At 42.2% G+C, this 17868-nt stretch overlaps 1 protein-coding gene across 1 annotated transcript in view; it reads left to right on the top strand.

The window, feature by feature from the left end:
• LOC147900658 (Rhodanese/Cell cycle control phosphatase superfamily protein) overlaps nt 1-17868 on the top strand; it is a 101531-nt gene that overhangs the window by 21768 nt on the left and 61895 nt on the right. The window contains exons 2-5 of the mRNA XM_087376007.1: nt 2312-3436; nt 3540-3640; nt 3872-3986; nt 12017-12094. Of these exons, the coding sequence (XP_087232133.1) occupies nt 2312-3436; nt 3540-3640; nt 3872-3986; nt 12017-12094 (1419 nt within the window). The remainder of the gene's footprint in view (nt 1-2311; nt 3437-3539; nt 3641-3871; nt 3987-12016; nt 12095-17868) is intronic.

Here is a 17868-nt window from a genome sequence, read left to right as displayed (position 1 = left end):
CAAAGGGTTTGTGTAGTCATTCAGGGTTTGTACCTGCATAGGGTTTATACACCTTATAGAGCATAACATCTTTTGACTTGGCCTTGGGGGATAAGCCTTAGTGTGCTAGGTAATAGTGCTTGGTTCAAAGGATAGAACAAGATCATATAGTTTAACCTCAGAAGTGCACATAAGTTTTGGAACCAACAATCTTTAAGTAAATTCTATTTTATCTTGATTACTTGCATGCACATTAGAGTGTACACATTGACCCTTAGCTGCCTGTTTGGGTAAAATCTTAGAAGTCAATCCTGAGTTTTTTGGCCCCAACAAGCCTAGGATACATTCAATGTTACAGGCCATGTAGAGGGGTCGTAGGGCAATTTAAAAAAAAGAAATATTAACAATTATTTACATAAAATATTATATTTATTCCAATCTATGAGGTTGGAATATCTGTTTGAATTGAAAGATATATCTACATTAGTAAAATAGAAAAAGCTGTTAGTTTATTCTAGTAGCTTTCTAGCTGTTTTTAGCTTTTATTTGATTTGAGTAGCTTTTTAGCTTTCTAAGAAATTTGTATTGTTGGGATTGAGGATGTAGATTTCCTTATGACTAAGCCCGTTTAATGGTGCTAGTCTAGGATTTGTTTTCTAAAAATGAATTTTATGAAATGACAAGGTTTTGCTTTTGTCCAGAGAGGTGACACTTGCACTCTATGGTGTGAACTCATGATTAAGCCGATTGCAGAGCTTGTTGAAGCATTTCAGCTGAAGCGCACTAGCAAGTACACTTTTGAAAATGGGCAGCACACATGGAATCGCTTTGGAGGCAGAATTGAATCCCAAGATACTTGACTGGCATGACGAAAACTTAAAAGGCAGCCATAGCCCCATTTCCCGAATCCCAAGTATTCTACAGCTATGGGCCTGACACATGCAAAATTTAGTGCAAAGACTTCTTCAAAAGCTAAAGTGTATCCAAGGGCACCTTGGACCGCAGGAAGGAGTACATTTTATGCTCTTAGTGTGGCGAGAAATGGAACTTTATGTCTTTGAGATCCTTGATGTGATGCATTAGGAGCTAGGAAGTGCCTAGGATACAAGGCAGTTTATAGAGTTTTGAGTGGACACCAAGCATTCTTTTCCTCTTGATTTGGGTGGCACCACACAAGCTATTGCTCTTGCGTGTGCCACTTCTTGAATGAATGTGAGGGCTACTTTTCACCATTGCTAGCAGTTCCCACTGGCCTTGTAGGGGCTCTTCAATTGAGCACTATGATAATATGCCATTCCATGTACGGAATGATGCTGAGGATAACATCCTTTTTAATGATGATTAGTATCAGGATACACAGTTGGAGCTGCACTTAAATATTCCAAGATGCGTTGTTATGCTAGGAATGCTCAGGCGCTAAGGTTGAATTGCAGGATTTTCATATACTGGCTGACATGAGGAGTACTCACACCTGGAGTGCCCACAATTTCGTCCCCCAAATATGTTGAAGACAGAGAATCTTGTGGCCACTGAGATTGAGTATGTGTTGAGAGTTGAAGAAGTTGCCAACAGGCAGCTCGTGGCAAGTAAATTGTGCTTTTGTACTTCCAAAGTGCTCAGCTCCAGCTTGAGCTTGGAACAGCCACACAACCGTCCCCATCTGAGTTTTAGGAATATTTCTTGGAGCATCATACAGAATTGCAAGTTCTAAACTTAACATCAGTTTTGATACAGCAAGACGTATGTGTTACCATCAATTTTGATTATTGATACAGTTAGACATGTGTTCACGCCGTAGTGAATCTTTTGATGCAGGATCGGAGAACCCATCAAGGCCGTATAATAACGACTTGAATGGGAGGTTTCATTATACATAGTCTTTTGAAATTTAGTGACTTGTTGAGTCCAAAGCTTCAGATACATAAGTCTAGTAGTTTGGTCTCAAAGTCTGTGAAGAGTTTGGGAAGACAAACCCCATCTTTTTGATCTATGAGAGCTTAGATAAAGAGGGGCCCTTAATCTTGTGTACCTCGTCCATGCTTTTGTGCAACAGTTGTATATTTGGTGTTCTTCTGAGCATGTTAATTCTTGCAAGTCATTTGTTAATCCCACAGTTTTGATCCCTTAGCAATACCCTCAACTATCAAAGCAATTCAATATATTTTACACCTGTTTTGGGCTTCCAGCAATTCTCCTTGCATCTCCTTTTAAAAATCCAATCTGATTTAAAGTCATTTGTTATATAACACTAATCAGATTCATTTGGAAAGTGTTTTGTATTTGCACCATTCTTGCAGCACCTTTCTCTTATCAAGCTTTTAGTTCCATGCAGATCTCATGGCATGGATTTACAGAAACACCAACTCGCCTTTGTCTAGAGAAGTTTCAATTTGCATCAAGGGGACAGTTGGTCCGCACATTTACCATACAGATCAAGCATGGACATTCATCTGGACTAGCAGTGGCACATGCATCACAACAGGCTATTGCTGTTGCTTTTGAAGGGGTCCAGGCTGCAGAGACTGTGAATGTGAATGGCACTGTCGAAACTTCAGGTGAAGTTCCTCTGATTCAACGTAATACAAGTGAAGCATCTTTGTTACAACTTGAAAGAGAGGCTACTCCCTCTGACATCCAGGGGGTTCCATCCCTGATGGAAGGTCCAACAGAACCATCGTCTTCAGTTGCAACCGACGTAAATGTAGTTCCTGGAGAAACCACATTGCTGATGAATGAAATTCCTGCATCACCAGACTCTAGTTTAACAAATCAGAGCACTGATTTGGAAAGTATCAGGTCTAGTGCTGAGGCTTCAGTAAATGCCACTGTTGAAAGCTCTCAGGAAGCTGCAAGTGTTGCAAAGGATTCCCTCTTGATTGATCAATCCATGTCAGCTAAGGAAGCATACGAAGCCTTGTTGTCTGGATCGCGCCCTTCTGCGGAACCAGACTCGGCAGTTGACACACTTTCTCAGGCTTCAAAGTCCCTATCAGATGCTTTCGTGGAGGCTAAATCTGCTCTTGTAAATGCAATCACAAATATCCAAGACTCATTTCAGGATTCAGTTGATAATGTGGGCAGTGCTTTGAGGAGCACATATGATGATATCAATGGATCAATTGTAAATACTATTAAGAATACATCTGCTTCATATGAGAAACCCATGACTGTACTGGAATCTGAAGCTGGTAAAGGAACAATTTACAAACAGCTAGATCCACTTGATGTGCTGACAAGTCCCTTTCGCATGGGGACACCGGTAAATGATGCCCTAAAGGGTGTTGTAACAACTGTTGAGAGTGCAACAGGCACGTCTTTTGTAGCAATCGGTAGAGTAATTGCTGATGGATATTCTGCTACCAAAGAGGCCCTGCCAATAGATGTGAGGTTGTTTCTTGAAACCACTGAGAATAAGCTATCAGAATTGGCTGGACCAATACAATATGCTCTCCAGAAGGTAGTTTAGAACAGTGACTGTTGGAGCTCTGTTTGAAAGAGTCTGATAATCTTGAATGTTTTGAATTTCTTATTTTCAAACCAGGGTAGCATGTTGCATGCAGGTATATTCAGTCATATTGGATGCAGGAAGAGCTGTGGGCTTTGATCCTCAGAATCCTATTATTCCAGTTATTCTGGTCATTGGCGGAACGGTCTTTTTAGGGTCTGTAATTTACTTTTGGAACCAAAACTGCTGTCTGAATTTCCCTTCCTGTTACTAGATTGTACAGGATGTGGGTGTTTAGCAATAGACGGATAATGTGATGTTAAAGAAACGATTACAAAATTTCAACACAGTAACATATAAGTTTGCACTCTCTTGGAATGCCAGTCTTAGGAAAGAGGAAACTATGTTTCTTGCAAGTCTCATATATTTTTCATTCTTTTAATGTAGAATACTGTATCGGCAATCAGTGTATGGTGGCTACTCTGGTGATTTGGCACCTGCTTCAGCATTAGATATATTAAGAAAAGATGGCAACATCGTTCTTGTGGATATAAGACCTGAGGCAAGTCAAAGGAAAATCAAAAAATTGTGTGACATTGCCTACTTATTATGTGTATTAGACAATGTGAATATACATCTATAAGGTCTGGAATCTGCTTATTTTACTGTGTTCAGATAATTTAGCTCTTTGTTGTCTGCTCATTAGTCTGTTGAGGATGTCATGGCAGCTATGTATAATGGAATTAGATGCTTTGTACCTTGTGGATTCCTAGAGTTTTGACTCTTTGTTCAGTCGAGACTTTGCATGCTCTCTTTGATCATTTCTAATATATCTTCCATATTATGGAACAGGCAGATTTTTCTATTTAAAATTGTCCTGCAAGTTTTGACCAAGTGATAATAAGATAATTCTTTAACCTTCATCAAGTGTATGACCTATTTGGCCATCTTTTCCAAAAGAGATTTTACTTAAAAGAGATCCTGGGATCTTTGGAAACTCAGAGGACAGCTTATGCTTCAGTAAATGTGCGAACATATGCATTGCATTGCTTACTAGAACCTCCTTTTCTAATTTGGCTTTTGTTCAGTCTCCTCAGCCATCCCCCCCTTTCTTCCCTCTTTTTACTTTTCTATATTTTCCACCTTGTAACATTGGATATAACCTGTATATCACCATTGGATATAACCTCGTACCTCTCTCTCTCTCTCTCTCTCTCATACCCAACCCGTATTGTCTGGCTGCCAAAAGAAAGGATAGTAAAGTATCATCATCATGAAGCACATCACCAACCAACCTAATCCCTTTGGATGAAATAAAATAAGAGCGCCTGGATTCCTGCAAGGCAAGGGGACATTCAAACACCTTTGACTAGTGAGACTCTCAGCGCACAAGGAACTTCCATCAAGGCGCGCGTGCACACACACTTTTTTTTTAGTGGAAACTTTTGATTGATTATATTACAAGAGTAGCAACCTCAAAATGAGGTAGCCGAAATTACATCAGCTGAAAATTTTAGTGTATGCTAGATATACATCATGATCTATGCAGCGCATCTGCAAGCAATCAAAGAAGGATTGCTGCAAAGAACACTTGAAAAAGCCAAACAAGGAAAATATAGGATCACCAAAGACTTTACAATTCCTATCTGTCCATAAAGTACAGAGTGCCCAATAGCGAACCCAAACAAAGAAAAGATGAAACTCCGGTCCGGGTGGATGAAAACCAAAGAGCCAGAAAGACTTCCCAATGTAGGCCATCTTCTGATGGTTCTAGTGATGCCCTATAGGCCATGGTATGTGCCTTGTAGGCATAAGTGTAGGCACTTATAGTGTTAGTGCCTTTTAGGCCACATAGGACATTTAGTCCTATGTGACACCTAGGACACTTAGTCCTAGGTCTAGGTACAAGTACTATGTACTTGTGTATTTTCAATCTATCTAAGATTTTGACGTGACGGCTATTCTACGTCTCCTTCGTACCTGCACTCTCTCTCTTTTCTCAAGGGACCTTTAGTGGTATCAGAGCAGGTTTTGCTCTTGTCTTCCAGCTCTACTCAGTCCCCGAGTCCTCCATTGCTCTTTGGGAGTCTGCTGCCCTGCTGGTCGACATATCTTCAGCACCTGCAGTTTTTCGAGGTCTCCTTCAGCACCTGTGGCCATCAGACACCATTTTTCGTGCTGTAGATCCAGACGTCCAGTCTCACCAGTTCCGTACTGCATACAGTACCTTAGCCGTACAGCCCGTACGTGAACACGTACATCGCCGTCTCCGTACGCCTGCACGGCGCCGTACTGCATCGCCGCATTGCACGTCCGTACTGCACGTCGCCGTACACTTGCGCGTCGCCGTACTGCATCGTCGTCGTACATCTCCTTCACTGTACCTGCACATCGCAGTACAACGCACGGCCGTACAACCGTACAGTCGTACAGTTGTACTTGAGCTGGCTGTACAGCCGTACACTGTACTTGAGCTGTCCGTACAGCTGGTACTTCCCTCGATACTGCAGTACAAGTGTTGCAAGTGTGAAGTCTCTTGCAGGACTTTGGCAAAATTTGGGGTTTTCAATACCTTTAGGAGAGATTCGGGATTTGGTCTGCAATTTCTTTTTGATTGCAATACATTGAATCACATTTGCAGGACATTGAGTCACTTTTGCAGTACATTGAGTCAGATTGCAAATAAATTGGGTCACATTTGCAAAATTTCAGCAAAATTTGGGACTTTTCTACATTTGCCCTCTTTTTGGCCTATTTGACCTCAATAAATTTGGGGCTTTTGCCAAATTTGCTGTTTTTGCAGTGAACATTGCCTGTCACAGTCACATTTGGGTCAGATTTGCATTTGCCCTATGATTTGGGTCAGAAATTTGCAGATATTTGTTGTCATTTTTGGGACAGCCAGCCTTTTTTGCAGTGATAGCCTTGAGGCTTTTGTTTTTTCAGGTCTTTTACAGGTTATCACAGTTGCTATGGCTGGGAACAATCAAGATTTATTTGGAGTTCTTCGTGAAGATGATAAGTTGGATGGCACCAACTATCCGATGTGGTCTTATCTCATGAAACATATTCTTGTTGCAAAGCATTTGTGGAATATTGTTTCTGGGGCTGATCTGAGGCCAACCAATGCTACAGTGGTTGTTTCTACTGCTGGTCCTTCTGTAGGTGATACTCCTCCTGATGTCTCTTCCTCTAGCACTCCTGCTTCTGCTCTTCCAACTCAAGAACAGTCAAGATGGGATGCAAGAGATGCAAATGCACATTCATGCATTGCTTTATCATGCAAGAGAATCATTATTCCACACATCCGGTCTTGTAGGACAGCAAAGGATGCTTGGGATAAATTGGCTTCTCTCTATCAGATACGCAATGAAGCTCGTGTTGCATATTTGAGAAGGCAATTACAGGAAGTGAATATGAATGAAGGTGAGTCAATGGATGCATATTTGACAAAGGTCAAAGACCTCATGGAACAGCTTGCCAACATTGATGAGGTGGTGCCAAATTCACAGCTTGTCAGTACCACATTGAATGGACTGCCAGATACATATCAAGGGTTTGCTACAACCCTTCGATTAGTGGCCATGGTAATCCAGGCCACTATTCTTTTGACCAGCTAGTTACTTTGCTTTTGCAGGAAGAGCAAAGTTGAGCTAACAGACAAGCCATTATTCCTGATCATGCATTTGCTTCACAGCAGACAGGAAGAGGCAAGGCTTCCAAGCCTATGGGCAAGCCAAAATCTGCGCATAGCAGCTGCAATTCCTCTACGCATAGCAGCTGCAATTCCTCCCATGCATCTGAAAATACAGCAGATAAGGGAAAGAAGAAAAGATGCAACTATTGTCGCAAGCTTGGACATGAGATTTCAGAATGTAGGAAGCGCATTGCTTCGGAGAAAAAGAAAGTAGGATCGACAGTTAATGCCTCACATGCCATTGAATCCCATGAGCCAGCAGATGCTTCACATGCACATGCTCTTCAGGATTATTGGGCATGGGCTGTTCATTGCTCATTTGATCCCTCCAAAGCTGATGCACTATTTACTGCTAATGATGCTCAGTCCTGGTACTTAGATAGTGGTGCTTCCAAGCATGTCACATCTTGCAGACAGTTGTTTCATTCTCTAGCTGATGCACCTCGAGGGGGGACTGTTACATGTGCCAATAATGCTTCATATGCTGTAAAAGGAGTTGGAGATGTGCAACTCACATCCATTTCCAGCCATCCTGTCACTCTGACAAATGTTCTTTTTGTGCCTGTCATTGAAGTCAACTTGATTTCAATTTCAGCAGTCTAGTTAGTGTACTTTGCCCTAGGGTTTTGTTATATTGGCTCTCTCTTGAGCCTCTACTGAGTTTTCACAGCAATCCATTACAGCATCTCATTTTTGTCTTCTCTCCTTCATTTTGAGCTTCTACTGTCATAGGTGCAATTGTGGCATATCGTAGCCTGCTAGCTGAAGCTATTGGGGTGGAGGAAGACTTCGAAGGGAGGCTGGGCCACTCCTTGCTGGCCATGTCTGCTGCTACCCCCTTGCTGAGCTAACCCCCCAATTGGGCTAGGGGTTTCAGGCTTCACGCTAGCTTGGGGTATGAAAAAATAAAGGATGCTGCCCTCCCCCCCTGGGACCTTTACGCTGGAGCTGCTGTTGGAGAAAAGAGCACCGACTTGACCCCTGTGTGAGTGGCGCTGCTTGTTGCTGGGATATGCTACAAGATACGTTGAGGGCTATGCTGACACTGACGACGAGGCTACGCTGATGCTGATGGCTACGCTGACAGGATGCTATTGACAACGAAGGGCTACATTGATGTTGACGGGATGATGCTAACGACAAAGGCTATGTTGATGACTAAGGGCTACGCGCGAGAGAGAGAGAGAGAGAGAGAGAGAGAGAGAGAGAGAGAGAGAGTCTATTAACGTCCACTGGAGACCAAAAGGTCTATGGGACAGCAAGAAACCGTCTAGTACTACTGCTTTACGGAGGGCACATGGCAGCTCCCAAGGAGTGCAAAAGCAACCCACATTATTTTAGAGTACCTACATAATAGTCTGAAAGAGTAAACATCCATACATCAGTTTAAGATTGAGAGTCTTTTGGTTTTGATTTAAACTCTCTGATTAGGGCTATGCCTTCATAGTAAACTGCCCATTTTCCATCCTTTCTGCAGCCTTGACTTTAGCTAATTTAGTTGCCTTATTCTTGAGTTGAGCCTGTGTAAGCTCCTCTGCTATCCATACTTTGGTACCCTTCAGCTTGTAAGGTTGTCAAAGAAGCTTGATCCGCATATCTTTTGACTTCAGTGTAAGGATTGCATGACCTTTATAGTGCATAATAGAAGTTGGTTTGGAGTCGTCATCATCCTGCTCATCATCATCCACCCATTCAATGTTGGGCAAGCTTGCTTTCATCTTTGTCAATATTTCACTATATGTGTCCTCCTCTTTGTACCAATCTTCTGGGAGTCCCCCTATTCTAATCTTTAGCGCATTAATAACTCTGAAACCTGAAGTGGCAGTTGCTGAAATTGAAATCAAGTTGACTTCAATTCCAGGCACAAAAAGAACATTTGTCAAAGTAACATGATGGCTTGAAATGGATGTGAGCTGCACATCTCCAATTCCTTTTACAGCATATGAAGCATTATTAGCACATGTGACAGTCCCCCCTCGAGGTGCATCAGCTAAAGAATGAAACAACTGTCTGCAAGATGTGACATGTTTGGAAGCACCACTATCAAAGTACCAGGACTGAGCATCATTAGTAGTAAAGAATGCATCAGCTTTGGAGGATTCAAATGAGCAATGGACAGCCCATGCCCAATCATCTTGAAGAGCATGTGCATGTGAAGCATCTTCTGGCTCATGGGATTCAATAGCATGAGAGGCATTAACTGTCAATCCTGCTTTCTTTTTCTCCGAAGCAATGTGCTTCCTGCATTCTGAAATGTCATGTCCAGGCTTGCGACAATAGTTGCATCTTTTCTTCTTTGACTTATCTGCTGTATTTTTAGATGCATGGGAGGAATTGCAGCTACTATGTGCAGATTTTGGCTTGCCCATAGGCTTGGAAGCCTTGCCTCTTCCTGTCTGCTGTGAAGCAAATGCATGATTAGGAATAATGGCTTGTCTATTAGCTCTACTTTGCTCTTCCTGCAAAAGCAAAGTAACTAGCTGATCAAAAGAATAGTGGTCTGGATTACCCATGGCCAGTAATCGAAGGGTTGTAGCAAGCCCTTGATATGTATCTGGCAGTCCACTCAATGTGGTATTGACAAGCTGTGAATTTGGCACCACCTCATCAATGTTGGCAAGCTGTTCCATGACGTCCTTGACCTTTGTCAGGTATGCATCCATAGAGTCACCTTCATTCATAGGACTTCCTGTAATTGCCTTCTCAAATATGCAACACGAGCTTCATTGCGAATCTGATAGAGAGAAGCCAATTTATCCCAAGCATCCTTTGCTGTCCTGCAAGACCGGCTGTTCTTGAGTTGGAAGATGAGCAGCATGAATGCTAGAGGAAGAGGCATCAGGAGGACTACTCCTTGCAGAGGGACCAGCAGTAGAGGCAACCACTGTAGCATTGGCTGGCCTCAGATCAGCCCCAGAAACAATATTCCACAAATGCTTTGCAACAAGAATATGTTTCATGAGATAAGACCACATTGGATAGTTGGTGCCATCCAACTTATTATTTTTAGGAAGAACGCCAAATAGATCTTGATTATTCCCAGCCAGAGCAAATGTGATACCCTGAAAGAGACCTGAAAACCCAAAAGCCTCAAAGCTATCACTGCAAAAAGCTGGCTGTGCAAAAATGACAGCAAATATCTGCAAATTTCCGACCCAAATCAAAGGGCAAATGCAGATTTGACCCAAATGTGACTGTGGCAGGCAATGTTCATTGCAAAAACAGCAAATCTGGCAAAAGCCCCAAATTTATTGAGGGCAAATAGGCCAAAAAGAGAGCAAATGCAAAAAAGCCCCAAATTTTGCTGAAATTTTTGCAAATGTAACCCAATGTATGCAAATCTGACTTAAAGTCTGCAAAAGTGACTCAATGTCCTGCAATCTGACCGAATGTACTGCAAACAAACAAGAGATTGCAGACCAAACTCCAAAGCCCCAATGTTCTTGCAAGAAATTGCAACCAAAGAATGTGAAAAGAACTGGAAGCCCCAAGAACTGCCAATGTCTGGATTCACAGCCAATGCTAGCTAGTACGGATTATGACAACAGTTTCACACGTGTGAAACTGTACGGAATACTTGGTGCAGGTACAAGATGTACGGATCTGTTACGCTGTATGGATCTGGTACATTGTATGGAGCGCTGCACGGTGAATGTACAGAAGTACAGTACAAAAATAGGTATGCCTGTACGGAAGTAGGTACTGTGCGTGTACGGAGTGCAGGTACGGCTATACGAAATGTACGACGAAGGTACGTAAAGTAGTACGAAATGGGTACGGCGCCCGTTGTATGGCTGTACGGCGATGCAGATCCTCTGTGCAGGTTGTACGGTGTAGGTACGTAGCGGAGCAGTACGGAACCGTACGGTTGTACGTCGCAAGTACGTAATAAGTACTGTGTACGGATCAGGTACGTTATACACCGCGGGTGCAGCGTACAGAATGCAGGTATAGAGCTGTGCGGGGGCGTAGGTACAGAGCTGTACGGCTAAGTAAGTACGGAGCAGGCTATAGGTACAGTCATCGTACCGTACGACTGTACGGATGAAGGGCAGCGAAGCTGAAGAGAGTTGATGTGAGTCCAGGTGCAAGAGAAGACGAGTCAAGCCCCGCTCTAATGCCACTGTAGGATCGAATGAAAGAGAGAGAATGCAGGTTGCAAAAGAGTCGATAGATTAGCCGTCACATCAAAACTAGGATAATAGGAAAAAGGGAAGTACAAGGTACGAGTACCTAGACCTAGGACTAAGTGTCCTAGGTGTCACATAGGACTAGGTGTCCTATGTGGCCTAAAAGGCACTAACACTACAAGTGTCTTTATTTATGCCTACAAAGCACATACCATGGCCTATAGGACATCACTAGAACCACCAGGAGATGGCCTACATGAGGCTTATGTCTATGTAACAATTCACACCCACTAATATGTCTTATGAAGCTTGTGGTGTCATACTAGCTAGTCCTTTTGAGATTGCTGGTTTATAGTATTGTTGGGGGTCCATCATGAGGTTAACCGTTGCACTTTTTTTTTTGTTTTTTGCTTTTGGATGAATTTGGATCTATGCTCGGATATGCTTTTTCGTTGTGGATGGGTTAGATATTAGCTCAAAATGATCTTTTCGTTTTAAGTGCTTTCCTTTTTCAAAATTCAATTTCCTTGTCTGTACACCAGTTTGTTTCTTTATTTAAGTTTTATTTCAGGTTTGTTTTCATAAAGGATTTTCTTGCCGAGGGTTCGTTCATAAGCATGAGCTAAATCGATGGGTGCATTTACTTAAGTTTTTTGAATTTGCATTTAAAGTATTAATGTTGAAACTGAAGCAAATTGAAACCTTTCTGTGGGTTAATTTTTAATCCTTGGGCTAATTATGTGCATCCATCGGAAAATTATGTAGGACTTGAGAGAAAGTGAAGGTATTCCAGACTTACGGAGGCAAGCTCGATTTAAGTTTGCAAGTGTTGAGGCAACAAAGGTATGTAAACATTGGCTAAGCAGTCATATAAATATACGTAACGGATGTTTTGATTTGTATTACTTTCATTAATTGCCTTTTTGCTTGTTTCGTCTTTTAGGAAGTAATCATAGGTGGTGATGTACAGTTTTGGACTACATATTGCATGTCTAATGAAAGCGTCCAACAGTAGCTTACCAATTCAAAAATCTTGGTATTATTTTGCCACATATTCCTCGCACATATTCCTCCAAAAGAAAGCACTCTTAGGTTTTGTGTCCATCAAAAAGATGTTTTAGTCGTATCGTATAGTCTCTCATATATATACCCATTTGAAAATTACCTCTAGATTCTCCCCATCATTTGGATCTTTTTAATGAAAATTAAAATTGTAAATATATAGGCACATGTTACCTCAATATTACTTCTTCTAAAGCTACAGGTGAACTGTGTAACATCAAAAAGATGTTTTAGTCGTATCGTATAGTCTCTCATATATATACCCATTTGAAAATTACCTCTAGATTCTCCCCATCATTTGGATCTTTTTAATGAAAATTAAAATTGTAAATATATAGGCACATGTTACCTCAATATTACTTCTTCTAAAGCTACAGGTGAACTGTGTAACGAATTATAATCTATTTGCATCCGTTTGTGCAAAGCTCTTTTAGCTTGGGTATGTGACAATATAGGCCAAGAGGGAAGATTCTTGTCGCATACTAGAGTCATAGTCTCAGTGCCTTGAGTCAGAGTAATGGTGCATTCAAGATAATCAGGTTTGGCATTATGATCGATGCGCCAGGGCATTCCTAGAATGAGATCTTGCTCACGCAAAGGAGCGACTAAGAAATCACGGCTCTCAACTAATGGCCCTAAAGTCACCTCAAGATCCTTAACCATTTGCAAGCAATTATAATTCGAACCTTGAAAAGTTGATTTGACTTTATATTTTGTTTTGATGGTTGCAAGCCCTAACTTTTCAACTAAACGTTGCGAAATGAAATCATGGGTGCTTCCATCATCAAACAAGACACTATGTTCTTTTTTGTGCAATAGTGCAGTCATATGTAACAAAGAAGTACGAAAATAAGATGCACTTTTACCTGAATAACACTTAACATATTTATTTGGGGAAAAATTATGCTGAAATTCTACCATTCACAACCATTGTTAACTAACACTAGCTATGAACCTTTTGAGGATTTTTATGAGTTTGTCTTATGTACTCATTAGGCTAGGACTTTAGCGTGTCAGTGGTTTGAGAAGGTTACAGTAATCATGTATTGTGTATTACTTTAACTCTTTGTCGGGCTTATGTACTCATTAGGCTAGGACTTTAACATGTTAGTGGGTTTGAGAAGGTTACAGTAATCATGTATTGTGTATTACTTTAACTCTTTGTCGGGCTTTTGAAAACTTTGCTTTATTGGGAAAAAGAAATTCCTAATTAAAAGATTTAAAAGGAGATGCAACTTAGCTATTGACTAAGGCGTTGTGCAAACCTGCAAAGCTTCTTCATAGGTTCCTTGGCTCATTGTATATGAGAACTTGTGAAAACAGTCGCAAGGAGCAATGTGGAGGACTATACAACCAATAGATATCTCTATCCAAGATTTTGTAAAAAATGCATAGCAGCCAGGTATTGCAAAAGTGTCCACAAAATTTAGAAGTCTTGCGAGGCCCTCTTGGACTGGCTTTCAAATAAAGTGCAAGGTGACGATAATGTTGAGCAAGATGGTCAATAGGTGGCCATACATTGAATCTCTAGGTTGTACTGGGCAACACAGATATGCCAAGGATTGATGATAGCTCTGTCATATCATCCTTAGGAGCAAGACTCTCTGATGGAGTGCCGGGATTACTTGAATAATCTTGGATCAAATCATAAAGGCATTTTGGATCTATAAGAAGGGCTAAAAGTCCTGCTCCATCTTGCTACTGTCCCCCAGGTCTCCACCCTTGGACCCATGGAAAGGCATTTGAGGATCCTAAGGACGTGCCACCAAGTTACCTGTGCCGCTTCATATCTTCAAAGAAAATATTGGAGGGCTTTATGATTGCCACTAGCATCGTAGCCGCAAGTGACATCACATATCCCCTAAACGAAAGGGTTTAGTGGTAGCTTTCATGGGCAGCCAGCCCGAATTAGATATGAATGGTCCATAAGCAGATCCAAAAAGAGGAGAGAGTCTGATGGGATAATGTCTTCCTCAAGAGGGCCAAGCTACACACGTATACATATGCTATAGTGATTTTAGTGGCTCCAATTGGGATGGCTGAGCCGGCCAGTGCCACTCTTCTTAATCCCACTGCATTTCTTGACAACTTAGAAAAATGCTTGATACTCCTTGAATTAAAATCTATCACCCAATGTCTCCTCTTTCTACCAACCACACAAATTGTCTGCTATATGAACCTTTTTGCCTTGGAGGAGCTGCAAGAGCAGGGGCTCAATCTCTTACCTATGCTCAGCAGAGATGTGTGCTTGTCTCATTGTGCTCACCCTCAAGGCAATATTTGTTTTAGAGAATCAGTTGTGCCATCCTGTAGAAATGTTGGAGCTTGCTCCGGAGGGGGGTTCCTCTCACCATTTGGTCACATTTGGTGCATCAACCTCAAGGTTCCACTTGCTACAACTAGTCTCTTTGGTCTCAACTTTGTAAACAAATGGAAGGAGATTGCAAGGAGGCAAGAAGCTGGTGCTGAAATTCATCAGATGCAGAATAGGAGAGAATGAGAGTGGAATACAAAACAATGTCAACATGATAAAACTCCAACTCAACCATTAACTAGGGTTTAGAGCACACACACGGTACACCCCTACTAACCACTAATCGTGGTTCAATTGTGCCCTATATTGATTAGTGGTACCATTTGACATCCTCTTTAGCTTATACACCCATTGCATACCGATTCCCTTCTTACCAACAGGTATATCCACTAACTTCCAAGCAAACTTTTTTAAATAGAGTCAGGTTTATCCATATCTAGCATACTGCTCATCGAAGCTGTGTCGTATCAGGGTTATCCATATCAAGCATACTGCTCATCCAAGCTGTGTTCACATATTGTGCTGCCTCTGAACCTCTTGAACCAGCCCTTGTTCTACTAGAGAGAGGAGCTGATAGCTTACTGTTGTGGAGGGCCTGGGCTGGATGCATTGCCAACTCAGCGACCCAGTCAATTGACTGGGGCACCAGATTCTCTAACACTGAATATATGAGCTGTCCCCTGCAGAGGACTGGGCTGATTGTCCTGCCAACTCAGCCATACCCATTCCAGACTGGCCGGACCAGTCTGCAGATATAAACATGCCCTATGACCAGTGCCTGGCTGCCACATTGCAGTCGTACAGTCTGCGACCTGTTCTGAGGATGTCCTTCCTGCCCCGACCTGTTGTACTGCTCCAATCTGCACCTGTTCTCTGCGCAAACCCCTGGTGCTGATTGCAGATCTGTTCCAGATGCTGTTGTGCACCCATATAGTCCTTGCTGGCCTTGCCCGACTGCCTCATGGCAGTCACACACTAGCCCAGCCTTTTCTTGCTGCACATGTGGGCATGGCAGCCTGCATGCTGCCTATGTGGCAGCCCTGCTTCCCCTATGTCTGTTTGGGGGCTCACAGGTGGAGAGGTGACCCTGATAATACATTTGAAGACCACAAATTTCTTAGTCAAATCATGAAGTGGGGTTGCAATATCAGAAAAATATCTGATCAATTTCTAGGAACAAAGCCCCAAAAAGTTGTGTACTTTATACACCATTGTTAGCTCGGGCCATTCCTAGATGGCTTTGATCTTTGCGGGATCCATCTGTACTTCATCTTTGGAAATAATGGGACCAAGATAATGGATTTTATCCAAGAAGAATTCACTTTTCTTTCCGTTGATGTAACGCTTATATCTCGTAGTTCTTGGAGCACGATGGCTAGATGTCTCTTATGCTTCTCTTTTGACCTTGAAAAAACAAGGATATCATCAAAGAAGGTACCTGTGAAATGTTTGAGAGGCCTAAAGACTGGTCCATCTTGTTGAAAGTGGCATTCGTCAAACTAAAAGGCACGACCAAAAGCTCTACAATCCAAAAGTTGTTTGAAAACCGGTCTTATGAATATACTGGGGTAGATGAAATCCCCGCTTGCTTGGGCACATGCTCTTCAAATAGATGCTGAAATTGGGGTATCTGCTTCAAAGTCTGAACTCCTGGATTCTAGCTGTGACAAACTCTTCATCAAGATCACCATCTGGTCATATGGGACCCCTTTGGCTTGGCCATCTAGTAGCCGAGCTACCATGCTCTGTGGGGCTCAAGAGTCAAACTAGATGAGGCCCAAACTGTTTCTAAGCTTGGGTGAGCCAAAATAACACTGGATTGTTGAGAGAATTAATCAGATTGATCCACACTCAAGACTGCTCAATAACTTGAACTGAAATTAATGCTTCTTGCAGGAAATCATCTGAATAATTCTCTGTTTTGGGGCAGCAAACAGGGCTGAGCCAAATCAGAAAGATTTGAGGCTGATCGTAGTTGAAAATCAGCTGGATTGCCTGGCTGAATTCAAGGATTGGAGGGGCTGATTTGGGCTGAACAAGAACCATCTACACATTGTGATTGACTACGCAGCTCGTGTTTGAATTCATTGGCAGCTGAAAGCACTTCCTTTGATTCGAAGATGGTGCGCTCTTCCAATCGCAACAGATTCCCACAATCAACAGGGGCTTTGGACTGTATTCACCAAGGGAAGTGACTAGTCTGTGCTCTGATACCGCTGAAACCTAATTGAACTCCAAGCTCAGCTTATCATAGCCCTTCTAGTTAAATCGTGCAATTTAAAATCACAGCCACAGGTGGCTGGAAACCAAAACGCAGCCAAAGAGAACAAATTGCTGGACTAACTTGCACTTCAATATCTACTTCAACCGGTAGCTGGAAAGTTTGAGACAGAAAAGGGAACTTCAAAGAAGCGTTGGGATTGAAATAGAATAGTTGTGTTCAAGGTCGCTCACAAGGGAGAAAGCTGAGTTTTGAGGAGCTCTAGCCCACACAATCAGCAGAAGCTGGTCCAGAGCATTGATTGGCTAGGTGGTCTATGTCGACTGTGTGGGTTTTGAGTGTACACACGGTGCGGTCAACAAAAGGGAAAAGTAGCAGGGTATTGTCTCGGCCCATATCCCACCCCCCCTTATTGCATCGCGCATGGATGAAACAATATCATGTGTTTTGACCAAGATCATTAGATCTAGTAGGGGCTTCTTTTGTTAGGATCAGAAGCAGAGATGTTGAGGTTGAAATAGTTCCAGGGTGATCATGTATCTATGGCTCCCCTGTAAGAAATCCTAGATTTACTATATTTAGAACAGTGCTAAGGAACAGTAAAGAGACTGAGATAGCAGAGAGCAAAGGAATAACTGTATTGCTTGAATGTCTGTAGGGTGGATGTGATTGTCATCCATACAATTTGGCCTCTCTTATATAGAGAGTGAAGAGTCACACATGAAAAGGTGTGTACTCCAAAGGGTATGTGCATGAAGAGGTGTGTACCCCTTGTGAAGGGTGTGACCCTTGATGAGAGGGTACATTACAATAGGAATGTCTCTTCATTAGAATGCCTCTTGTGAAGGGTTATGCCTCATTAGGAAGTGTCCCGTCGAAAGGGCAAGTGTCCCGTCGAAAGGTCATACCCTTCCACAAGTGTCCATTCATTAAACCATCCATAAGTCTAGAAAGAGAAAGGAATACGTCACAGATCGTGACATCCCCTCCCACTCAAAAGAAGACCCTGGTGGAGATAAT

Source organism: Dipteris shenzhenensis, chromosome 6 (genome assembly GCF_047967505.1).
Source record: "Dipteris shenzhenensis isolate YYH24624 ecotype China chromosome 6, Dip_SZ_1.0, whole genome shotgun sequence".
NCBI classification, from domain to species: domain Eukaryota; kingdom Viridiplantae; phylum Streptophyta; class Polypodiopsida; order Gleicheniales; family Dipteridaceae; genus Dipteris; species Dipteris shenzhenensis.
Note: the sequence above shows the minus strand (reverse complement) of the source record. Positions and strands in the feature narration are given on the sequence as shown.